Source organism: Nanorana parkeri, unplaced genomic scaffold (genome assembly GCF_000935625.1).
Source record: "Nanorana parkeri isolate BGI_ZX_2015 unplaced genomic scaffold, ASM93562v1 scaffold262, whole genome shotgun sequence".
NCBI lineage: Eukaryota > Metazoa > Chordata > Amphibia > Anura > Dicroglossidae > Nanorana > Nanorana parkeri.
Window position 1 is genome coordinate 1158166 of NW_017306530.1, and position 26657 is coordinate 1184822.

Sequence of the window (26657 nt, forward strand, 5' to 3'; positions counted from 1 at the left end):
TCATGTTACTGTTTTGGTTGTGGCTTTTTTCCTGTCCTGTTCTATTCCTTTTTTGTTCTTTCCTTTCATCTTTGCCTCCCCACCGTTGCCATTTCATTTCACCCCATACATCATCCTTAGCATGGCAAGGCACTGACCTGATGCATAATCACGTCTTGGCTGATGATGACCAATCAAGTCTAGACTCCTTGGGTCGTCGCAGTAGTCTTTCTCGTTTGGAGCCTTCAGACCTCTCCGAAGACTCTGACTATGACAGTATATGGACAGCCCATAGTTACAGAATGGGGTCTACTTCTCGTAAGAGCTGTTGCTCATATATCTCTCACCAGAACTAATGCACTTCTAAACTCTTTTTCTTAACAAAATGCTTGTTATACCACAACCTACTTTTCTTAGCTGTTTACTTGTGTTTTCTGTCTCCTTTAATGTATTGTTTTAAAAACTGAGATAATTTCTGGTTCTTTATATGTGTGGATCCAGGTTCCTTTTCCAGCCGAACAAAAATAATAATATATAAATATATATATATATCTCTGTCCACAAAGTTAAAGTGTACATTGGAATTATACCTCACGCTCTTATGATGCTTGCAGTGAGTCCTTAGTTTAGTTTTATGTAAGAGAACGTGAGGATTTTTTTTTTACATCGGCAGATTAAGCATTCTGTCGTCTTCTGTTTCTTTTGAAGTGCTATTTCTGTGCATTTTTGCAATTTAAAGAAACTGAAACCATACAAATTTGAGAGGACTTTTTGTGAATATATAATTTTGTATAGAAAAAAATCATAAATTGTTAGTTATGAAGAAAAGACCATTTGTAGGGAAAGCTTCTGCTGCTCACCTCACGTGGCATTGGGCAGCATTTGCACAGCTGTGTGTTGAAAGTAATGCGGCACAAGTACGCCTAGTGTACATATAATCTTCAGATGGCACACAGAAACAACTTATGCCATGTCACATTGTTGCTGCCATAATTCCTCATTTTTTTGTTCTAGATGTAGATATAGATGTATATTACAGTTGTACTTGCAGTATTTAAGTTATTTTCCTATTTTAAGAAACCTGTGTAAACAATATTTCTATATGTAGCGAAGGGCCTTTTGTCCCCATAACTGCCAGGAAAAAGCGTGAGTGGGGATTAAATATAAAACAAAATAGTAGGACAGCCAGAGATGACCCAATCTAAATCCTCCAACCCCCTCCTGAATAGACAATATTTCACTCCCCACATGAGTTTCATGTCAGTTGCTCCTGCCAGATTTTGCAGGAAATGCATACAGGACAGGAGAGTTTTTTCTATCTTTTTTGTTCTGGAAGCTAGGGCATTAGCATCACAAACATTGGAGAGTCAGAGGAAGGATTTTTCCAGTTCTGTGTGCACGTTCTGTGTAATCGGTTAAAAGATCCCTAATTTGCCTTGTGGCGTGTATCACCCTAAAACTGGCCATACACAGTTCTATTTATTTTTTGATCCAACCACAGGCTGAATGAAAAAAAAAATAGAGTAGATTCCTCCATCAATGCTTACAAGCGTTGAATGAATCACAGCTGTTTCCTTTGATTCCTTTGAAGCTGATTGGCGGCAAGCACTGTTCATTTAAAGATTTTTCAACCGGCTCCTTTGATCTTCTGGTCAAGGGATGCCAGCTGGAAGGTTGCTGACAGTGGCACCCATTGTCACTGTTTACACATTTCATTTTTGTCAGGCACCTCCTTAATACACAGAGTCTGCAATGCATAGAATATATATTATTTTAATGTTATATCATCTTCTGTTTCTCCTTTATTTATTTAGCTAAGATGGCAGGAGAATGGAGGTGAACACAAAGGTGTATGGGAGCCCTCACTACCATATTTGTATTCATTAAATCCTTAACACAGTAGTCCATTTGTTCAACATGCTAGATGATTGCTGACATTTTATGATGAGTTATACAAACTGATATGAAGTTTTCCAGGGAAGCATTGCATTCCTTGAATATCAACTTGAATATAATGTTGGTAATAGATTTTGGTTTGTTGTAATTCTGCATTTTATCACACATTTGCAGTGCTTATCCTGTAGTTCAATTCGTGGTTTATTTACATATAATAGGGCCAGTTTGAGACACTCATAAGATCATTCAGAATTCATTGAGAGGTGCATTAATCTGCAGATGACCTCCTTCTGACCTGCATTCAACCTGCTTTAAGCTGGTTTTTACATTCTCTTAGCCCATCAACAAAGGCCCATAAACACATGGGCACAAAGCACTTAGTGTGAGCGGTACCATTGTTTTCTTTTTTCAAGCCCATGGTAGAGACCACCAGTTAGCTCACAGCAAAGGGACAATGCTACTGAATAAAATTCAGTAAAAAGAATACAGCTTTTTTTGGTTTTCACCCATTCTTTTTTTCTTTGTAAAATGAATTCTTTAAAGGCATCATTAGAACAGGAGGCTTACAGGAAAATGATTCCAGAAACTTGAAGTACCAACTTTGTATAAAGCGCTTGTGTTCTCTTTGATTCTTGTCAATTTTTATGGTTACTGTTGACTATCCTTGAAGTCATATGCCACTACTGCTTACAGCCTAATTCAAGCCAAAACATTTTTCTAATTATTTTTAAATAAGTGGGGAAGGGACATAACCTCTGTTATTGGTAGTCTGTGTCCCAAATGGTAAGATTTTTCCTCACTCTCTATCAGGTACAAAACCTTCTTTTTCCTGCAGTAAGATGGGGGAAGGGTTAATACTACTGTTTGTCTTCCGGTCCCTGTGGAAACCAATCCTGTAATTTCTCTCCTTGCTGTCACAGGCTCAAGAGGTGAGCTAAAATTTCCCAATAGGGTCACAGACCACATTAAAAGTTGACAAAAGACTTTAATCTTCTCAAGTCTATCTAAAACTGGAAATACATTTTGGCTGAAATTGGGTTTCTAAGGCTCTGCTCTTTAGTTGATCTTAATATTTGTGAAATAACATACATTTAAATTACCAAGGGATGTATTTATAAAATGTTTGCAGAGCACTTTGCTATGCAAAGATCTGAGTTTTACATTTAAACCACATTATGGCCACTAGATAGTCAAAGAGCATAGGAAATGCCTATGCTCCTCAGCTTCATCTAACGGCCATAATGCAGTGCAAATGTAAAAACATTTTATAAATACAGTTTTTAATTTTCTCGTGTTGAAGAATGTGAATTTCTACTATTAGTTTGTGCCAAATGATTTGCATATGAGCAAACAATGACAGGTAAAGGTTTTCTCTGTCCACAGTTTTCTTTTCTTGAAACTTTTGACATAGCAGTTGACAGATATTTTTTTTTTTTTAACAGCAATTTTGCAATTGTGTGTCTCAGCTTGGTAGCAGGGACAGGCAATGCTGAGGCTGTAATCAAGATAACAAAGAGAACAACTGATGGAGCTGCACAAAGGCAAAGGTTGTCTGAAGTGCTTGCTATAAGGAATATCTTGGATGGATGAAATGAAAAACTGTAAAAGTGCTAAAACTCTTTCATTTCCATCATTCAGGCAATTTCAAGTGACCTTTATTATCTTAGTATGAATACATAGTAAAATGTGTTTGATTTCCTGAAATGCAGTGACCCATAGAATTAAAAAATTTTTCTTAAGTCCATTTTTTTGCTGGGTACTTTTGCACCATGTCTGCCAGTATAAAATACAGTGCTGCTACCTTTTGGCCGCCAACTTTAATTTTAAATTTTACTACGTTTTTTTAATAGTCCTCAAACTGCTTGAACACTTGGGAGTAGATCACTAAAAGTAGGGATGCACAGATACTTTTCGAGTACCAGCGCAGATACTTGGCATTTTCATGAGAACTATCAGGGTTGCAGCTGGGACCTGGCTCTGGCACTCCACCACTGTCCTGAAATCATTAGTCTGCATTGTTTTAGAAAAACTGTCACATGACCATAAACAAAAAATTATCAGTTCTCGTACTTGTAAGTACTCGGCAAGTACCAGTACTCGTACTCGCAAAACTGGTATCTGTGCATCCCTTTATTTCTATTTATAAAAACAAAATCGTACATTAAAACAGAGATGTAAAAATTCCAGGAGCTCCGTGTGCTCCTTACAAATGACAGCCGCCTCCTAATTTTTTAATTTTTCTCTAGTCTAGTCTTGGAGCTCAAAAGTATCGGTACATGTACTTGTACCGAGTACTGTACTTGGTATCTGTGCAACCCTAACTAAAAGCAATCTTAAAAATACACAGTGCATTGCATATGACAGTTCGTGTCATTTTGCACCTTTGCTATGCGTTATGCAAATAGAGCCAGCAACAGTGTGGTGATTTCACTGTCAGTGAAGCTGAATACACTCTGATACAATGCACTAGAAGCAGCATATACGTTGAATAAAGTCAGCTGTATGTTCACAGTTTAAATACTATTTCCTGCAGAATGAAAGAGAGACCCAAAACATTTTCAGAGTACCCAGCATATTAGGCATTGACTATTCCAATGTTTAGTTAAGTAGAACTTGAAAATTCTCTTCTTTGCTTACCACCTCCCCACTCAAACAAAAACCCTAATTTAAACATTTAAAAAATTGGAAGAAAAAAAGGAAACGCAGGAGCACATTTCTCCAGGGTTTGGAGACTTTATCTTTCCCAGGATTCCATGAGAGGGTCAAATGACATCACCTTATTTTGGTCAAATAAGCTGGTAATATTTACTACCCATAAATACTGTATTCTTTTTAAATACTGTGTACTTGTAATAAAATTACCAGCTAGCTTGTATTGTCCAATTACATGATTAAAACAGACCTTCGTAAATCTATTATTACAAGGCTGTTACCATTTTATATTTAATCCAAAATGTGATACTAATAATTCTTTAAATTAATACTATTTCTAAATATATTTTGGTGTTGGTCTTAAATGGTGGAAGTTTCATAGTTCACCTATTACAGCCGACTACTATCCTATCATACAAGGTAGCCTTTTAATGTTTTTATCTTAACATAATGGCCAATCTTTAGCAGAAAAAAAATTCCATGTGTTCCATGGAGTTTCCAAAGTTTTCATAGACTAACAAGTCGATGTTAATATAATCTCAGATGCAATGCGTATTTGATGTCCTTTGTATCTATGCATCAAATATAAAGTTACCAGTTTAGTGTACATCTTCTCTTTTTGAACTGTTTTGTGTTTTAAAGCTAATTACTCAGAAATCCACTCTATTAATATATAGGCAGTTTGCACTGAATAAGTAATTGTCAAACATTTAAATCACGGAAAAGTTTGTAGTTGCTAACAAAATACATCTGTTTTTATACACCTAAAAAAAAGCTCTTTATCAGCCAACCCCTCAAAGGGTTTGTGGTAAACAAAACATTCCCGTAATAAATCATGAATTGTCATTTATTTTCCAGTGTTCAGTTAAAAAAAATAGTGCTCCAGTATTTATTGCATTTTATGTACCCACATATACAGTAGTTCTCGGCACTGTAATGAACCTAGAAGACTCTCTTCATATTTTGTAAATGTTTAAATTGTTACCTGAAGGTAAAAGTACAAAACAAATACTGTGGCTTAATTTTTAAGACACCCTTCATTTGCATACTGTTTATTTTAAAAACAAAAATAGGAAAGGAAAAGCACAACAGTCAACCCCCCCTTTCCCCAAGCCAAGCTGCTTTACCTATGTGTGGATTGTTCTCCAACTCCACACTTGGAAAAACAAGCTATACATTGCTAAGAAAAATTCCAATGGGACCTTATACAAATTAATTGATTATACATACTGATAGGAAAAATTGAATGTTGTTTACAATGACAGCACAGTGGGTCAAAGTTTTTTTTTTTTAGCTCATTGTTTGCCTGGCTCAATGAAATAAACTCTCCACTAAGAAAATGTTCAAAGGGGAGACATGTTTGCACCCTTTTCAGCTCTGCTTATCCACTATGTTTGTGGCTATAATACTGGGTTTGCAGTCAAAAACAACCTGTCTGATACGTATAGGAAGCTTTAGCAGTACTAAGGGAATTTCTTTCTGTGTAACTTTGTTGTGTACCATTGTAACATTGGGTATACTTTTCATTTGTTGGAGATTTTAAAATCCTAATACCATACAGGCATATCTAGTAGTACTCCAAATGTGTGCCTGCTGAGTTTGAAGATTTTGCAGGGTGGCAGGTTAAAAAGTATGTATGTATTTAGTAAGTAGGTAATCTCTTCTTCCTACATTGGTAATGGCAAACACTGTGTTCTCCTAGACTCAAAATTTCGGGTTGTCCAAGTGCATGCTGAGAGTTGGCCATATTAAGGCCTGGTTCACACTTAGGCATTTTTGAACAGTAGAAAAAGCGCTCCAAAATGCCTAACACAAGAAATCTCATGATTTTCAATGGCCCCTGTCCATGACGCCTTGGTGTGATTGGAGCCTAAGTACAGTCTTTAACTCTTTTCTGCCAAGGATGTGTCCTACACATCATGACATTGAAAGGGTTAAAACAAACTCACAATTTCCTGGTTCTTCCATCACTCCTGGCAGCCTGGGACCATAAAAAAAAAGTTCAAGGTGACTGGTGGGGATAGCAAAGGAGAGATCCACTCCTTGGTCTCCTTGATGGTGTGTACCTGGAAGAAACCAGGTTCACAGCTGTCCATTCCTGGCTACCTGTGGCCAGGAAAACATCAGATCTGAAACGGTTTGTGCTCAGTCTACATAGGCACAGTGCAGTGAAAGCATCAGGGGTCTAAAAGTCATTAAGTACCTGTTACCTTTACAATGCTATCACATAGGGGGCTTGTAAGCCCCCTTGTGATAGCAATACAGTTAAAGTAAAACTGAAGCCAAAACATTTTTTTAGTTTTGGATAGAGTAGGAGAGGGTTATAACCCTTGTTAGCTTTTTTTTTGCTATCTGTGTCCCATTGGAGGGATTTGCCTTCACTTCATGTCCAATAGCCATAACAGGAGTTGAAAGAGGAAATCCCTCCAAGGAGAAGAAAATCCCAGGTAAAAAGAACTAGTGTCCCCATTGGAAGATTGTGGGATTACCTTTCACTTTCAGTGATAACGGTTAAATGGAGAGGGTGAATCTCCCTAATGGAGACACAGACAGCAATAAAAATGTGACGCGTCGTGCGCACAAAAGTGAGAGGACCAAGTCTAAGGCCTTTAAGGTAATTCTCTTAAATGATGAGCTAAAAACATTTTTAAAATTTGGAGTATCATAGTTTGTTGTAGTTTCACAGACACACTCAGTTTTGAGGCCTGACATAGTTGGTATCTGTTTACTCAACACTGTCTTGTCTTTTATAATTTACAAAAATGTCAATATTTTTTTTACAGATAATCTAGGTTTGAGAAAGTTCTACAAAGAACATGCAAATTTGCAAATACTATTTGTTAATTCTACAGGTTTTCTACTCTCCAAATGCTCCAATTTGGTTTGTTAAATATACCATTGAAAGTGTGTTGTTATCTTTCTATTAAGTGTAAAAAAAAACTTTTAATCTTATCAGAAATTCTGAGATTTCCCTGTGCTATTTCACAGTTACCCTTGTTATATTATGCACTGCAGAAAAATAAGTCCCTATGTTGTGGAGAGGAGGAGAATGGGCTAAACATAAGACAGCTGTGCAGGACTGACACCAGTTCTTGAGGTTTCAGTCCACAAAAGGCATCTGCTGTCAATGGTGGTAGATCTAAAGGTATTTTTTTGTATTGGCAGGGTCTTTAAAGGGATAACAAAAATAAGGAAATGTGCATGTATTACAAAGATGTACTGCATTTTTTTTAAATTATGCCCTGGCGTACGATTTAATTTCCCACCCCCCTAAGTGCAGCCCTACTTTGGCCCTCAGCTGTGGTAAAACTACAAATCCCATTAAGCATTGCAAGACTCTGGCAGCCACAGGCATGACTCCCAGAAGCAGATGCCTCTGGGAGTAGCTTCACCACAGCTGGAAGGTCGAAGTTTGGCTACCCACTGATCTATATTATTATTTGTTTAGTTACATGTTCTGTTTCACAGATCATATTAAAAATTGCTGCTTACATATTGATCTATCCCATGTTAAATTCTTAGCTTCCTCCACATTCCAGGTTTTTGTTCACTTTGCAGCTTTGTCTAGTGCCATACAGTCTTTATTGCAAACATCCACCTGCTACTTGTTTTATTGTGCATGTTTGCTGCTGCCCTATTAATTTATATGGGTGTGACACGCATTTGCATTATGAGGAGCCATTAGGGATGTTTTGGCTGGAAAGGCTGTGCAGTGCCAGGCAGAGCCACAAAGTAAAGGTCACTGGAAGGAGATGGAAGGCAAGTATTTAACATGGCAGGCTTGACATTCGTGGTGGGGGGTTGGGGTATTAAGAACAAGTTCAATAAAAGTATGGACATTTTGCCCTACCATATAAAGCTTGTACTTTTTTAAAAAAGGTTTTATAAAGCGAGAAAATGGCAAAGCTGAACATTTTTATAATGCCCCAGTGGTTGCCAGGCTGAAGATGGTGTACTAATTGGCCAGAATTGTAGCAACTTAAGAATTTGGACACTGTTACTATTAAAGGTTTAGTCCACTTAAAAAAAAAAGTAATAAATGCAGCAACATTGACAAAAAGCATACTTTTTTAACCTGCAGAACATTGCGCCACAGATGCAATGCATTGTCTCTTGCTATGTCTTCCCCCTAGGGAGCGATCCCAAACCTGGGTGAGGCAGCTGTGTGGACAGAGCCATGCACAGCTTTGCCCAATTCAGCAAGAGGCACCCTGCAGTTTAGGTGAAGTGGGGGCAGCAGTTTAGGTTTTGGCGTGTTCTATTCGACCATGCTTAATGTTTCACCCTAAATATAAGTGTAACGTGAAACATGATCTAACAGGTGGACAACCTTTAAAGTATTTAGACTTTGCAGCCAAATTGGGATAACGCCTATATCAGGAGTAGGCAAACTTTGGCCCTCAGCTGTGGTAAAACTACAAATCCCATTAAGCATTGCAAGACTCTGGCAGCCACAGGCATGACTCCCAGAAGCAGATGCCTCTGGGAGTAGCTTCACCACAGCTGGAAGGTCGAAGTTTGGCTACCCACTGATCTATATTATTATTTGTTTAGTTACATGTTCTGTTTCACAGATCATATTAAAAATTGCTGCTTACATATTGATCTAAATTCAATTTTCCTCTGGAATGCAAAGGGAATGGGAGTTTATATTTAATCTAATTAAACCTGTCTGTACTGTTCTGGCAGATCTCATTATCCGTTATAAACTAGATTTCACCACTGTCTTGCCTAAAGATCTAGACGCATTGTATGATAGAGAGGAGGCTCAGAGTGTTCCTAGTCTTCCTATTGGAACAATCAGAGTTTCCTGTCCCTTTGAATTTGTGCATTGAAGTTCCATAGACCAGCTACACAGACACATCTAAAAGGTCAGAACTTATTTTTCTAAACTTATTTTTAGTATGCTGCTTTAATAATAAGTCATAACAATTAAACATTTGGGAGGGATTTTCTCAAATTTGTCTTCAAATGTGGAAATACATCATAAGGGACACGGTTATTCTCCCTATCAATCTGAAAGTGGTAAAAGTCCATTGTTGTGTGATATTAGCCACAATAAGTAACACTTTAAAATAGTAACGGAATCTAAAACGTGATTAAATATGCCAAGGAAATTAAGCAAAAAAACAAAACCTGGACTTGTACAAAGAGATATTATTGCTAAACTACTTTTAGTTGTATTTTTTTGGCTGTTTACAATTTAAGCAGTTTTTTCCCGCTCATGCACGTCATCCAGCGGCGCGCACTAGTCCCTAGTGAAGATGTCTAAAAATGCCCGCTCACATCCAAGAAGCTCCCGGCTGGCCGTTTAATTACAACGGCCGGTCAGGAAATGGTTTATAAGAGAAAAACTATAATTGTGTTATTAAGAACAACTATTATAAGTACCTCAGTCTGCCTATTGGCCTTCTGTATAAGCGGAACTAAGACTATGTGAGAAAATGGCAGCATTTCCAGCCAATCAGAAAAGCACATCTGCTTGCATAAATGTGCTGACTACAGGAGGGAACGTTGTGAGTAGAGTGATTACTTCATCAACATGCTGCCTCTCCTTCATTTTTCAATCAGCTGGCTGGGGTATCTATTGACCAGTGTTCTGACCAGTAGTGCAGCTGATGGCCAGTGTTTCATTGCAGCATTAGCACTGCTAAAAGTAGAGCATCTGGCTATGCTGTGCTTTTGGATCACAAAACTGGCTGCACAGAATTTTAAATCTGTTTATATATAAAACATATATGTAGTTTAACTGTGTAAATAGCTGCTTACACTGGATTTTAACTTTAACCAAAAAAAAATCATGGTATAGTCACACATATGCAGTTATTGGTGTTCCCTAATACTTATGTCTTATATTAGACATGATGAGTGAAACGTTTGTTCAGCTTTTACTGTAAACTAGAGAACAGTGTTGGTAAATCATAGCAACTAAGCAAAATTCTCCTTTTCATCATGCACTATGGGTTATAGTTCATTGCACTACCTTAATTAGTCCTCTTCTGTTCTTCCTAACAACTTAAAATGATCTGTGCATTTTGTATTACTGTAAACTGTTCTAAAGTATTATATAAACATGTTTCTTTTGTTTTAGGAACTTAAGAACATGAATGGTTTCAAAATCTGCAGTGGTTCTATTTTTGTGGGCGTTAAGTGAGCAATTGTTTATACAGTTCTGTAACATATATACATATAGAAATATACATGTACATATTTCTGTATTTGAGACCGATGGCATTGGATCCAAATAGTGATTAGAGAATGGTCTAAATCTGCTTCAATTACATGATCTTTGTTACACTGTATTTCTCATGCTTTATAAAGTGGTCATCTCTGTGTTCAGTGTTTTGTTATCTGAGGCAAGCACATTACCTAGTGTTCAGTGGTGCAACTTCCTCTGCATCTCATCTGCAGAAGCGAAAAAGCCATGTCTAGTGGGACATTGCCTTCTTAAGAGAACAGATAAAAGAAAAAAATACACATGTATTTCTGAATGTTGTATTGTACAGTATACATATGCCTTGTGGTTTAGTATGAAGCCGAAGTATTTGTTTTATATAAATAAGCGACGTGAGAGAGAATGCGTTTCTGTCATGTACAGTTGAAATAAATTTTGCCTTTGCTAGTCTGTGCCTTCAAAATTGAATTATTGCTTGTGGGGAGTGAATATTGCCTCAATTTATTGTGTGTTCCCAGAACACTTTTTGTCTGGTTTTCATTAAAAGTTGGCATCCATTTATTCTGGTTTTACAAGGGAAATGTTTTACCTTAAATTTCACACTCCCAGTTGACCTAGGTTACTAGAACGTTCATATATTCATATTTACTTCAAAGCAGTTTGGTTTTCAATATGCAACAGGGGTCACCTTAATGGGCTGGAACCCTTTCCCTACGGAAAGGGTTCCGTAGGGAAAATGCCCAAATTATTTTCTTCCAATATGAACACTTCAAGAAATGTTTTGTAAAAGCTGCAGAATATTAAGTTTGATTACTTTTAGTGATTTGCTAAAGGAATAGAGGCTGTTCATGCAGCAAAGGGAAAATGGTCAATAGTAAATAATATGATAACTAAGTAAATCATAGTAAACATTTGTTCAGTTTGAAAACCCAATCATGTGCAAAGAAACCTTTTTTATTTGAAAAAGAAAAGGATTTTTGCTAACACATGATTTGTTGACTGTGGTGAACACAGTCTCATACTATCTGAATCTTGACTATAGTGAATGAACATTCTTTATTTCTCTAGTAAATCAACCCCCTTGTCTTCTTTTCAAAGCGGTGTTAACAGAACTTGTACAGTAGCAGGTTTAGTATTTCACAGCACACACTGCGGCTACATTATTTAGTGTACTTCAGAAGTGCAGCAAACTTCTGGCATTTATGGTTTTATGGGCATTTATTGTGCTGTCTCCATGGCCCACCCAAATGTCCAGACATTCATGTTTTCAGAACCAACACCCATTTTGTCAAACCTCACCTAGGATGAGAAGCAGAAGCGTTCTAATTGACATCTAGTTAAATTTACCAAAAACAGTTTTAGTAAATGCAACAGAACCATACTACTAGGCTTTTCAGTTAAAGTGTATCGCTTTAAAAAATAATGTATTTTATATGTATATAATATATCCCTGTCTTTTTTTTCTGTTCTGTTTTGGAGATTTACTATTTCTTCTGGTTCCTAGGCTTGCTACAGGAAGAAAGAGTTTAAATCCCTCAAAGTCAGGAACTCTCTAAGTCAGTGCTGCCATTATTGAATAGATTTTTTTGAATTTGAAGGCTCAGGGACTCTTATTCTTTGAGTTGCAAACCCAGAAAAAACATGTACATATCATGCTTGTTTTGTGTCTGTGAACCATTAAGTAGGGTAGAAAATGATTTAACCCCAGAGCTTGTCCATCAAAAAAAGTTCTTCAGTTACAGCTTCTGTTTTATTTCCAATCCATTATTTTACTTCTGGTTGGAATAAGGAGGAGGAGGAATGTGTTCCTCCTCTGAATTATCTTTACAATGTGTAAAATGCTTTTCCTCCTATTCAGTTCTGTTTTATAGTAGACGCTTGCATCTGAGCCTCTAGAAAGGTGGTTTTCTCCTGCTTTGGGCTCCCCTGCTAAAAATAAGTTAAAATCCTAAAATTCCTCTGCGTATCCCTAATATCTAAACTATCCCAAACTGTGCAGCAGACCCCAACACTTCTCTTTAACTCCTAAAATTCTATCCATTGCTCGTAAACTCCCTGCCACTGCTCTGGAAAAAGCATGTGCATCTTAGATGTTCCAATACCTGATGCAGATATTTTTCCCAGGTCCGTGACTCAAGCTTGGTACACATGGAACAAGATTTAGTCGATTCAGCCGGCGCCGTTGCCAGAATACAAAGTTTACAGTAGGACTTCATCCGCCACTCTATTCATCATGGTTGGAGGAATCTGTTATATTTTTTTTGTTCAGCATACAGGTTGAATGAAAAAAATATAACGGTGTATACCTTACTTTACCAAATAGTGAGGGAATGATTAGCATGACAATATGACAAACAAGGAGCATGTACCTTTTACAAGTGGGTCAGATTCCTATTTTCAGTAGAATGTTTACCTTATCCAACTTCTAAAGCATCAGCACTCAAATGACACTGCACTAATATTGACAACATTAAAAGCTTCTCACTGGCCACTTTATTAGATAATGAAAATATCTAATCAGTCAATCACATGGCAGTAACTCAGTGCATTTAGATATGTAGACATGCTCAAGATGATGAGCTCAAGTTTAAACCGAGCATCAGAATGGGGAAGAAATGTGATTTATGTGGCTTTGAATGTGGCATGGTTGTTGGTGCCTGGCGGGTTTCAGAAACTGCTGATCTACTAGGATTTTCGCATACAACCTACTCTAAGGTTTACAGAGAATGGTCTGATAAAGGGAAAATATTCGGTGAGTGGCAGTTCTCTGGGCGAAAATGCCATGTTGATGCCAAAAGTCAGAGGAGAATGGCCAGACTGGTTCAAGGTGATAGAAAGGCAACAGTAACTCAAATAATCGCTTGTTACAACTGAGGCATGCAGAAGAGCATCTCTGAACGCACAACACGTCGAACCTTGAAGCAGATGGGCTACAGCACCAGAAAACCACATGGGTGCCGCCCCTATTGGTTAACAGGAATCTGAGACTACAAGTCACAAGGGCTCACCAAAATTGGACAAGAGAAGAATGGAAAAACGTTGCCTGGTCTGATGGGGTCTCAATTTCTGCTGCAACATTCGCATGGTTGAGTCAGAAATTGCCATAAACCGCATGAACACATCCTGCAGTGCATCAACAATTCAGGCTGGTGTAATGGTGTAGGGGATAATTTCCTGGCACACTTTGGGTCCCCTAGTACCAATTAAGCTTTGTTTAAATGCCACAGCCTACCTGAGAATTGTTGCTGACAATGTCCATCCCTTTATGACCACAGTGTACACATCTTCTGATAGCTACTTCCAGCAGGATAATGCCATGTAACAAAGCTAAAATCATCTCAAACTGGTTTCTTGAACATAATGAGTTCACTGTACTCAAATGGCATCCACAGTCACCAGATCTCAATCCAATGGGATGTCGGTGGAACGGACGATTTACATCATTATTGTACACCGGACAAATCTGCAACAACTGTGTGATGCTATCATGTCAAAATGGACCATACACTCTTAAGGAATGTTTCCAGCACCTTGTTTGAAGGTTTTTTGTATGCCGTTCTGAGGACAAAAGTGGGTCCAACTTGGTACTAGCAAGGTGTATCTAATAAAGTGGCCAGTGAGTGTATATACATATACAAATAGTATACATTCTCTTGAAAGCCCAAATTGAACTTTTTCATTTATATCCGCTAGATAAATATCAGGTGTATCAAAGCAGAAGTTGTGCAAAGTCTTACAGATCCTTTTCTTTACAAAACTGCCATAGCCTGAATCGAATAGCCTGTCCCCTAATAGCAGCTGCCGAGAAGCAGTGTAGAGGTCTAACATGCCCTCTACCGAGTTAGACCTATAGATCTGCTATTAGGAAAGATCATACCCGCTGATTTGAGGGTTTTGACTCACCAGGGGGCCTCTGACTTCTACGACGAAATCACTGCTTCCCCACTGAGAGTAAAGCTCCTACTTTGTAGTTGCTGGCAATGGACAGGCTTTTCTACTCAGGCTGCAGCTGCTTTTTTTAAAGAAATCTAACTTGAAAACTTTGCATACCTTTTTATTTTTATATCCCTGGAATGTATTTAGCTAATTTAAGCTGAAATTTTATTTGGGCTTAAAGATAGGGTAGATGTAAAACTGTTCTGTCCATAAAACCTATTGATGATAAATGGTGTTTCGAACATTGACTACTGAAAAATGTTAAGACTAGGGTTGCACAGATACTTTTCGAGTACCAGTGCAGATACTTGGCATTTTCATGAGAACTACCAGGGTTGCAGTGGTTGCAGCTGGGACCTGGCTCTGGCACTCCACCACTGTCCTGAAATCATTAGTCTGTATTGTTTTAGAAAAACTGTCACATGACAATAAACAAAAATTTATCAGTACTTGTAAGTACTCGGCAAGTACCAGTACTCGTACTCGTAAAACTGGTATCTGTGCATCCCTTTATTTATATTTATAAAAACAGAATCATACATTAAAACAGAGATGTACAAATCCCAGGAGCTCCGTGTGCTCCTTACAAATGACAGCTGCCTCCTAATTTTTTCATTTGTCTCTAGTGTAGTCTTTGAGCTCAAAAGTATCGGTACATGTACTCGTACCGAGTACTGTACTTGGTATCTGTGCAAAACTAGTTAAGACAAATATTTCAAACTTAAAGGTATTTTTCTAAAAAAGGTCTACATTTGTATAGCCAACTCAACCTTCCAACACCGTGGAACGGTTGCATCACAGAAACATTTCATATCTCAGAGACTTTCCGATTTTGTATCTGACGTTTGTTAAAGTTTTGTTGAAAGAAGTACTTGCTTGCAGCTTGATTACACAGTTAATTGCTAAAACTCCTATATTGTACCCAATATTTCACTTTGCAATGATTGTGGCAGTTGGGCAGAACTAGAAATTCAGGCAGGGTTTCTCTGTACTGGTGTCCCTAACACACAAAGGGAGCTAGTATGTAGCTTGCCAGCAACAGTGCTGGGTACGGTTGGCTTTAAAAGAAATGTAGTATTTCTCACATAGATTGCAGATGACGACTGTCAGTCACCGCTCCCCGAAGTAATTCCCCCCCCCCCTCTCCATTTCTCTAGCACTGACTAGAGGAACAGATGGGGGAGTGGGCAGGCAGAGCTGGCTCTGCTTCTAGAGACACAGAGCCAGCTGTCAATCAGCCAGCGGGGTGGATTTTGACAGACTTTGTTGAGATCCATCCAGGCTGCAGATCGGCTCTGCACTTTGAGCATATAGCAGGCAATAGCCGGGGGACATTAGTATATGTCCTCCTGTGAACCTGAAGAGAACTATGGCCAAAAGGGGTTAGACCATGGTTCTCTTTTTAAAGAAATGTAAATCGTCATCAGGTGACATTACAATAACTCTACTTGTTTAGCAATTGCTAAGGCAATATTTTAGCCTCATATCTTGCATACCCATAGACTTGCATTGAGAGGGAGAAGTAAAGCACAGCTATAGTGTAGTGCTGCAAAGCAGGAAGTGGAGCCTTCGTATATAATATGACTGCCCTCATGTACAGGAATTAACAATTTTAAGTAAAAACACACACATACTTTAGTTGCAAAACTGCTGATCTACAAAGATTTACAGCTCGTTGTGCAATAAATAAAATATATACACACCCACTGTATAAAATTTTTAGGCCTGGAGGTGTTTTACAGGTTTGGATTTGTGTGACATTCTTCCTTAATAGTTATTAGACATTGGCCTTTGTAAGCTCAAGGTAAACCAGTTCTAGTGAAAAAGAAATCAAATGGGGGAAAAAGGCATATGGAAAAAACATAAGCAGAAAATGCATGCCAGAATGATCAGCTACAAAGATCAGTTCTTTTAATGTCACATATTGCGTAGTTTGAGGTGGTTGGGGCAGGATCAAGTCTGACTTTTACAAGAAAAGATGACATTTTGCATGACTGTACAGACCAGTTTGATTTAACTAATCTCTGCTTCATATATCATTTTTTTTCATCATTTGCACAGTGCGGTTTACTTTTTTTTAGAAAACAAATGATCATGGATTGTAGAACAGCTCCTCATACTATAGCATAATAGAGTCCATCACTCTTTGTGATACATGGTTAGTAAACTGTGGACGTTAAGACACCCCCCGCCCCCACCTAGAAAGTATCTGTGCCTTGTTCCTTTACACTAGTGCTATAGTAGTAAGTGTAATAGGCGTTGCTGGCATCGGATTCCTTGGGCACACGCTGGCAACTCTTGCCTGGCGCCTTTCCTGCTGCCGCCTGCCATAGTTGCTTTGCTGCTGCCGATAAGGTGAAGCTGTGGTGGATCTGCTGTGCTGTATAGGCAGGAGGCAGCAGCATTTGAACAAGTGGAAAACTCACTCTCAGTGGGAGGTTAATCATGGTCCGGCTGGTGGAAGAACCTAGGGAGAGTGAGGAGCATAGGAGCTGAGGTTCTGATGACCCTATTCAAAGGTAGGATTTTCTTTCACTTCAGAGACTTTCTCTTGCTGTGGTCTCTTGGAGAGAAAGTGAAGCAAAGAAGGGACAGACCTCAAAAAAAAAAAAAAAGGTTCTAACCCTTCCCAATTAATACCGGGGGTGGGAGGAATGTTCAGGGCTGCAAAAAATCCTGAAAATTGTGTTGTTACTCATTTGCTTCTGTTCATTGTTCTGTTATTATTTATATAATAACATTCTGCAGTACTCTGCAGATTGCAGAAATCGCAAAACCTAGAAAGGTTAGCCTAATGTAGCAAACTGGAAAGCAATGATGCATTTATCCTATCCACAGAAACGTATGGTTGATGCGACCATTTTATGAAAAAGACTCAATGTTGCTGTGCACAAAGTTCTATTCTATGTGATTTGCCTATGTTTTTAGGGGAAGTCTTAAACCCTATGGTCTCTTCAGCGCTGGAGAGGTTATCCTGCATGCTACAGCTTCACCGTTATTTGTGTCTGACACTTCCTCCTTCATGTTGGTTAAATGTATGCGTCAGTGTAACCGGACCCAGCTTCACAAGCTTGCAAATTGTAACAATGTTGTTTTTCTGTTTTACATTTTGTGTTCCTTTCAATTGCCTGTTTTAGGTAAGTCTTTAGTGTGAAACGTTTGAGTGTTGTAACTACATTTGTAATATTTGTCATTTGATTCCTTGATGTTACAAAAGCGATAAATGTTAAGAATCATTAGTGGAATAAAAATGGCACAATTCCTTTCCCATTATACAACTTTTTTTTCTTTTTTTAAAACTTATGACTAGTATTTTAGAAACTGTATGTATAAGTTGCAGTTGTCTACTGATGCCATAAGGTAATACAGGCACAATTTTTTGTATATAGATGTAATTTTTTTTAATCATCTTGTGCGTTCACATATATCTAAAACCAGAGGCGTTTTCACATGGAAAATAACTGCATCTCATTATACATATAACGATGGCTTTTCCTTTCTAGGATACAGTGTTCACCTTTCATTCTTAATCTCCCTGCTGTCAGGTTTACGTAAAGAATCGGCTCCCCAGGTTTTACTTCCAGAAGAGGAGAAAATAATTGTAGAAGAAACAAGAAGTAATGGTCAGACTGTTATAGAAGAAAAGTGAGTACAGAGTACAGCTGTTACAAACTATGATATTTTTATTTTTTTCTGCATTGCTCTCGTACACCTTTGCTAATTGAGCTGACTTGCATGTGGTGTGTGGGTATGTACAGTATATGTGGTGAAAACATATCAGAAGTAAAGTCAGTTCAGCACAGTATTCCATTTCTGACAGACTTTTTGAAAATGTTGGACTTTTTTGGATGTTGGAAATGTTGGAAATTGTCAGGGGAACCGTACTTGCAGTTGGGTGCCTCTGTCAGAATACAAAGGACAGAGCAGGATATTTGTCAGCATACATGGAGGAATCTGTCAGATTTTTAAAAAATCTATCCGTGTGCAACCAGCTTTAGAGTAGCCCCACACTGCCTTAGCTCTGCAATTAATGCATATGATTTGAGCTGGGCCAACTTTAGGCATGGGTGAAATCACAGTTTCAGGGAGGGGGGAAAGGAGGTGCACTTCCTCTAGAGAAGCCTACCGGAACGAGTAATATCAGAGTTTCTTGAAAAGTTATATTAAAGCGCTCCATATAACACCACATATTTGCTGTAGCTGCTTGCACTCTTCCTGGGTTCCTCCCGTAGCATGTTAGCTTGTTTATATTTGTAGATAAAAGCTGTACACTACACTGCCCTGATCATTTGGACATTTGACCTTAGAGTTTATAGAGTGGTTAAAGTGACTAAACTCAGGCGTTAAATCTTAGCAATGCATCCAAGTTCCTTAACTTTTATCAAAAATGTAATTAATCTGTGTATTACTCAGCTACAAGGCCTCTCTGACTCTGGCTACTTTTGTTCTCCATGGTCCCTGTGTGTGTGTGTTGTAAAGTAACCACCACTCCAAGCTTGCTCCCATGATAGACTGCAATCTCACGTTTACTTAACTAATTTGTATTGAAATTATAGTCTATTTTCAGAGTGGGCTTGGAGTGGTGGCAACTTTACAACACACACAGGGACCATGGGGAACAGAAGTAGCCACCCTCCAGAAGGTGTCAGCACCAATTCAGAGATGATTTGAGGATCTATAGCTGAGTGATGCACAAATAAGATACATTTTTTGTTAATAGCTAAGGTATTTGAATGCATTTTAGGTTTAACTCCAAAGTTTGGTGTCACTTTAAATATATAATAAAAATAAATTATTTGCTTGCTGCATACAAAAGCAATTTGTTGTCATCACACAAGAAGCGTATTGAACCTCTCTTTCTTTCATTCTTGGTTCCTAAAAGTGAGTATCCCAAGAAGTTACCATATTTTCTGTGAACCCTTAAGTTTTACAGCGTGTAAAACAGTTGTATCAAACCCTGCACTTTTGCTCTATGTGCCTTTTAGATGCATCTAAGTTAGTGTATTGCATAACAATGATGTCAGTCCTTATGCATAGAGCACTTTGACTATGTGTATGGAACCTTAAAGATGCGTTCAAAAAACATCTTCTGCATTTACTGTATGAGGACAGGTGTCTTTTTGGTAATTTTTTTGACACTGGCCACCCAAGCCTTTTGGTTCTGACAATGTGAGCTTACTTCCATGCAGAAGATCTTTAATGAGATAGAACTTAATCTTTCTCAACTATTGCTCTTATTCCTCCAAGACATTCTGTGTCAGCCTCTTGCTCTAGTCGTAGAAGTCATAGCCATCTACTCGTGCTTGAATAATACGCACTTCTACTTTGGTTAGTGAAAGTGCTTTTAGATCCCACTGGGTCTCTTCTTGGCAATTGTGTTTTCTGTGCATTTGCACACCCAGGGCTCTTTCTTTGGCTTCCATTGTTCACCTGGTAATCCAGCACCCAGTGTATTTGCCTTCTGTACTCCAGCGTTTCTAGTCCTCAGTTGATTGAGTTTCCCAACACTCTGAGGGCCCTCTGTTTTTCCTATACCTGCTAAGTATCCTTGTTGAGACTAGTCATAGTAGTTAATCTCTTATCTAGTTTAGGGATGATTACACCCAGGGGCAATATATTATAGGTATATATTATTGTTCCTTAGTTTTCTAGTTATGTAGTTATCGCAAGCTGTTCAGTCTCCCCTTCTATTGGAGAGTCTAGATTTACGACCGGTGATTTAGTTGGTCCTTTTGAATATTCTTCTCCCTACACTTCCTATTTAAGGAAGGATCCTTCAACTATTCCTTCTAATTACTCAGTTTAAGGTGTCCCGTACTCCTCCTTTTTTTGGTTGTTCTTTTGTAACTGACCTCCTCTGCACTGCATTTGTGTACTGCCAGCGCTTCCTTCCCCTTGCTTTACTCAGGGTGTTCTTCTTATTTTTTTGTACACTTTGTATTCTGTATCCAAAATAACATGCCTTGACTGAAAACCCTATACTTTTATTAAGGCCAAGGGATTGTAGGGCTGGTGTAGTTTTTTTACTACAGAAATAGGGTAATTCTGTGGGCCCTACTTATAGAAAAACATTTTTTTATTGAGCTATACCCTCTGAGGAACACTCCTCAAATAGTTGACTTTTTCCTTGGGTTCTCCCCCAGCATGAGAAGAGATACAGATTTAAAAGGAAGAGCAGCAAAGAGAAGGGAAACTACTATGGATTACAGTAAGGCACACATTACAGAATTGGTTTATGTTAAAAAATCTGAGGGTTTAATGTCACTTTAAGCCTTCTCCAATATTGGTTTAGTTATCAGACACATTTTTTTCACCTGTCTTTCAGGTGTTGTCATTCTCAGGTCCTGGCCCTCTGAGTTCTTAGCCTAAGTTATTGCTTGCTTACAAAATTGTGGTGTAATGTATGGTATACATATATACAGTGGGCTTGCTTAACATTTTTGTTTTGCCAGTGCCCAGACCTTCTGAAGGCAGCAGTTTAACCCAATTGTCTTCAATTTCTACTATTCTTCTTTCCAGTGGCGGACCTAAGGATCAAAGGGCCCTGGTGCAAGATTTTTTCGGGCTCCCCCCCCCCGGTCTTACAATGCCCATATTGGCCAACTGACCACCTGAAAGCCTGCAATGGCCACCTGAGAGCAGAAAAACAAGATCAGGACTCCCACTGTTGACTTGTAGAATAATCTCATTATATATTACAGTGTAATAATAATAGAAATAAAGTGCACAATAAATGCGCTTGAAACATCCCCAAACTACCTCTCCCCTCACATCCCCACCCCCCGCCCTCTCGCTTCGTGGAAAAAAAATTCAGCTAAAACAGTCCTGATTCCAAAAAGGTTGTGGACCACTGCTATAGAGGACTACAACTCCCAGCAATACTTTATACGGCAATGGAGAATGGCTTTGGCTATAGAGGACTGCAACTCCCATCAATATTTTATACAGCGTTTGCAATTCTGCATTGCCGTATATAGTTCTGCTGGACATTGTAGCCCGCTATAGCCGTTACCATTCTGCATTTCTGTATAAAGTATTGCTGGGAGTTGTAGTCCTCTATAGCTGATGCCATTCTGCACTGCTGCAATACTGAATGGCACCAGCTATAGAGGGCTACAACTTCCAGCAATGCTTTATACATAAATGCAGAACAATAGAACAATTCCATCAGTTACAGAGGGTTAAGTCACATATCTCGTTTGACTGTCCTCATGGTGCGAACACATGCAGCAGGGAGAGGTGGTGGGCTCTGAAATCCAGTGTCTGCTGCTCGTTCCTCCTGGCCGAGGCCCCAGAGCTGTCCCAGAGTGTGCCTGCAGGCTGATGTGATTTCTCCTCCCACCAGCTCTCTCCTCACTGCCGGGCGCCCATCACCGATGTTTTAGCAAACAGGACATCCCCATCATCCCTTTAGACGGGCTTGTTCCATGCCCGTCTCTGAATGATTTAAAGCCCGGGGCACAATGAGAAGAGTGATCCCCGCTGTAGCGGCCGTTTTCAAAGGGCACCAGCTCAGTCCCCCTGCTAGTGTCCCTCCCTACAGGACCTCAGTGGGCCCCTCAACTGCCTTGGGCCCCGGGCGCCAGCACCGGCTGCACCGCTGGTAGTTCCGCCCCCTGCTTCTTTCCTTTAATGCGCTTCAAGAAAATATTTTATGGTAAGTACATAAATCTAATTTTTACAGTTAATTGAAAGATTGCAATCAAATTATTTGAGGTGTGTGGTTGTAGTCATTGCAACAGAAAGTAGCACAACTAGTCAAAAGGTACAGCAATGACTTTTTCACATAGTTCCAGCCCAGCTAGTGTGGGGTACCTTTGTTCATTTAGTAAATAGCAAAAGCTTACAACTAAAGGTGTTCTTTGTCCTTTATGCAACACCGATTTTTTTATCTGAATGAACTCATTAGAAAAATGCACTATTACAAAAGTGGTGTATTTGGTATGTTTTTTTCTGTGTTTAATTTACCTTTGTGTAATACTTGAGGCTTTAAAAGATTTGACATTGCTATATGATGTGTGCTTACTTTTTAGGAGTCTTGTTGACACTGTGTATGCATTAAAAGATGAAGTTCAGGAGCTAAAACAGGTTTGTATTCTTTAATAATAATAATTCTTAAATGGTTCATTGCTATTACACTCAACAGTTAGAAACTGCTAGCCTTCCAATTAACACGTTACATTGGTCCCGCAAAAGTCTGTGTTGTGAAACATTCTCTTTACGTTCCCCCTTAGTCTTCTCTTGCTACCTTTATATTCGGATCCCAGTCAGATTGTTTGAGAACCTAACAAACAGTGTATAACAAAAGCGCCAGCGGCTTGTATCCAAACAAGGAGAATATCTGCAGTGATCTCAATGTGAACCGCAGATGGGGCAGGCTCTAGGGAAGCCTCAACTCTGGAAGAAACAAAACACAATGGTGTAATCATCACCTCCATCGATGATTACACCATTGCAGTGTCCAAATTCTACTTAGCCCTCTCTTTCTACTCCAGAATCTCTTAGACCTACAAGTCTACTAATGTTTCCTGCTATTGCCTCTGAATATGAAATGGTTAATTCTGAGTCACACAATGAGATTGAATTAATTTACTGCAGTAAACATTAGTGCCCCCCTTTCTCTTTGAATTACCTTTGTGAAAGCTCTTCTGTTACCTTCTAGGTTTCAGTTCCATAGGTTTTCGCATGTTGTGCGATATGAGGATATTCAGTTTAGTCCTTTGGGGTTCATGGATGTGTTGGGGGTTTTTTTCCCTTATATTTTTACTTATAATTAAGGGGGACAAAAACCTACACCTTGGGCATTACTATACATGTATATAACAAATCAACTTTTATTATTCCTTTATAAAAAATAAAAAAAAACTAATACCTTTAAAAGTAAAAGAAACAAATACAAACAATTGCATTCATACCAGCCAGGGCCTTAAAAGTTGCTAATCTAAACAACAAAACATACTAATAATGCCACAGTGCTATACATTATTATGTTATTTAATTAATATAAAATCCATCTAATCAATCCATTTAACAAATTGATAACCGAACCATGCACTTATACTAGCTGTATAAACTTGAGCTATATGCCATAAAACATAGCATACTGTTAGTTTTTACATACAGTAATAAAATCTGATTTGTTATAGACATGTTTATCTGACTATTATATACAGTAGTAATGCAGCCCAAGGTGGAGGTTTTGTTTCACCTTCATTATATTTAAATATTTTACTGGGCTGACACAGCTTTATGTGTATAGCTTGCTTTACTGTGAAATAGGTATATATCATGTATGCCTATATATATTATAGGTATATATTATTGTTCCTTAGTTTTCTAGTTATGTAGTTTTCCCAAGCTTTTCAGTCTCCCCTAATATTGGAGAGTCTAGATTTACGACCGGTGATTTTAGTTGGTCCTTTTGAAGATTCTTCGCCCTACACTTCCTATTTTTTTACGCGATGGAGGCGCTCTTGTGTTTTGTTTGAGAACCTGCAGCAGATGCCTTCTTAATGGAACTTTTCTCTTTTTTATTTAATTTTTTTTAGGATTGAGTGGTGAAAACAACTGTCATGTTATTGCAGTCTGTCTCCCTATTAGGGAGAATTACTCTAATTGTCCTGATCAGTAGATAAATACAAGGTATTGAGTTGCCACGTGAACAGGAATAGAGGGCAAATCTAGTACACTTGTTCCCATGACAACTGTCTAAGAGGGATTTCCCTTGCATTGGAAATGTAACTTCACAATTCATATTGTGTCTAAGGGACATGAAGTGAAGATAAATCCACCTAATGACACAGATGGCAAAAAAGGGAGAGCAGATTTATGCCTCCCCCACACTATCCAAAATGGGGAAGAAATTGTTTTATTACTATTATTATACAGGATTTATATAGCGCCAACAGTTTGTGCAGCGCTTTACAATATAAGCAAGACATTACAATCACAATACAAATCAAGACAAGATGGTAAGGAGGGCCCTGCCCGTGAGGACTTACAATCTAAAAGGGAGGGGGAAGTGATACATGAGGAGGGAGCTGTGTGGGAATGAATTGTTTGAGAACGTGATGGTTGAGTTGGGATAGGCTTCCCTGAAGAGATGAGTCTTTAGGGAATGCTTAAAGGCAGTCAAGGTGGGCGACAGATGGACATGTTGGGGTAAAGAATTCCAGAGGATGGGAGAGACTCTAGAGAAGTTCTGGAGGTGAGCATGGGAGGAGTTGACAAGGGAGCAGGAGGTCTTGGGATGAGCGGAGACGACAGTTACAGGGTGATACTTTGATACCAGGTTTGAGATATAGCCAGGCGGTGGAGTTGTGAAGGGCTTTGTAACTGATGTTTTGGCTTTAGTTATACTTTAAGCTGGCCACACACATCAGTGCAATCCCCTTTAGATTAATAACAACAATGTAGTATGAGGACCTTTCTTAATAAAACATCTAATATCAAATATGACAAGCACTATCCCTACTGTTGGTAAATGTAAAGGATTTTGTACAATCAGATTGTAAAACAAATGTGGCCAGGTTATGATTAATGTATGTTGCTCAGTTACATAGCATAATATTGGAGTGTACCCTTGTTTAAAATAAAAATAAAATTTATAGCCAATTTTGAACTTGCAAATTAATCACCAATATCATCAATAGGACAGCAAAAAGATGAAGAAGTCTTTAGAGGAAGAACAGCGAGCTAGAAAGGAACTTGAGAAGCTCATCAGAAAAGTCCTAAAGAATATGAATGACCCCTCGTGGGATGAAACCAATTTGTAATGCTGCACTGACTGTCTTCCTTATTCCATACCAGGGATCAAAAATATTTGGACGTGTGTTACATGTGTGTCCATGTGAAAACAGAAGCACTGCAGTTTAAGATGTAACTGGATTGTAACATGACTCTCAGTTGTACTGAACAGAATTCAGACCTAGCTGACTGTCTACAGACACCCCTTTCAGCAATTGCAAAGTGTGAAGTTGGGAAATGTTGAATAGTACCAAATCTAAACCGTATCAACTTTACACGTGAATTACCTCATTTTGCAGAAAGAGCAGCAGTTCAGAATCTGACTTTTTTTTTTCAAGTACCGGTATTTTAAACTGGTAAGAGACCTGTATTCTTCCTTTTATGTATATAATGTATTGAATGCTTATGTAAAAGGCACTAAATCATCTTTCTACTTGTTTTTGTTAGTTTTGCAGTCAATTGTACATATTTCAATAACAAGTCTACCTTTAAACAATGAAAAAAAAACACATTGACAGGTGATAAACAGGCGATAAACTGGCTAAAAGATGTTTGCCGTGTATTTAATTTAATTGCCTTATTTATGTTATGTGTCAACAACATGCGTTTTTAAAACAGGCAAAGAAAGGGAGGCTAAATCTTCTCAATGTTAAACTTGTCACTAACAACTTAAGATCTGTGTTTATACAAATATATAAATATATTTATTATGTTTTCCTTTAATGTGTTTTGGGGCATATAAAATTGTATATATCTACATGTTTTTTTTTTCTGTTCCAGTTTATATCATTACTGCTAAACCTAATGGAAAGTATACATATTTGCTACTTGAGTTTTGTTCCCTGCATCCAATTAAATATGAGCTATAACCTAATTTTCAGTTGGGCTTAATTCTCCCATTTGTAATGTACTGTAGTTAAGTATATTGAGCTAATTTTCAAAACATATCCAAATTAGTGTCTGAATGATCTTTAGCTTTTGCCTCCAATCCTCACCAGTAGAATGATAAAACCTCAGGAATTGTGTATGTTTTTTCGCACACATCCAGGTAATAATTAGCATTTTCAAAGACTACATGCACTAACAAAAGTGTGGATATCTGAGGAGACATGAAAAGTACGGGCAGGCAAAAAAGAACTGGAGAAGAAAAGAAATTACTTCTACTTCAGGACAGATAGAAGTTTGGAATGCCTAGCCTAATCAGCTATGTGATCTTTGTTAAAATAATTCTCTAGGCCAAGTTAGAAATTGAGTTTTGCTGGAGAAGCCTAAC

The 26657-nt window shown here is 38.3% G+C and overlaps 1 protein-coding gene across 7 annotated transcripts in view; it reads left to right on the forward strand.

Moving 5' to 3' along the window:
• Nucleotides 1–25480, forward strand: part of ARHGEF7 (Rho guanine nucleotide exchange factor 7) — a 137309-nt gene extending 111829 nt beyond the window's left edge. For 2 of the 7 annotated variants that reach the window (XM_018557009.1, XM_018557017.1), the window contains exons 19-22: nt 121–297; nt 18184–18283; nt 22672–22726; nt 25291–25480. In XM_018557009.1, the coding sequence (XP_018412511.1) occupies nt 121–297; nt 18184–18283; nt 22672–22726; nt 25291–25413 (455 nt within the window). In that variant the 3' untranslated portion in view covers nt 25414–25480. Of the gene's footprint in view, nt 1–120; nt 404–18183; nt 18284–22671; nt 22727–25290 lie in introns of those variants that run through there. The other 5 variants (XM_018557012.1, XM_018557011.1, XM_018557013.1 and 2 more) reach the window with 3 other exon arrangements.
• Nucleotides 25481–26657: the final 1177 nt, after the last annotated feature.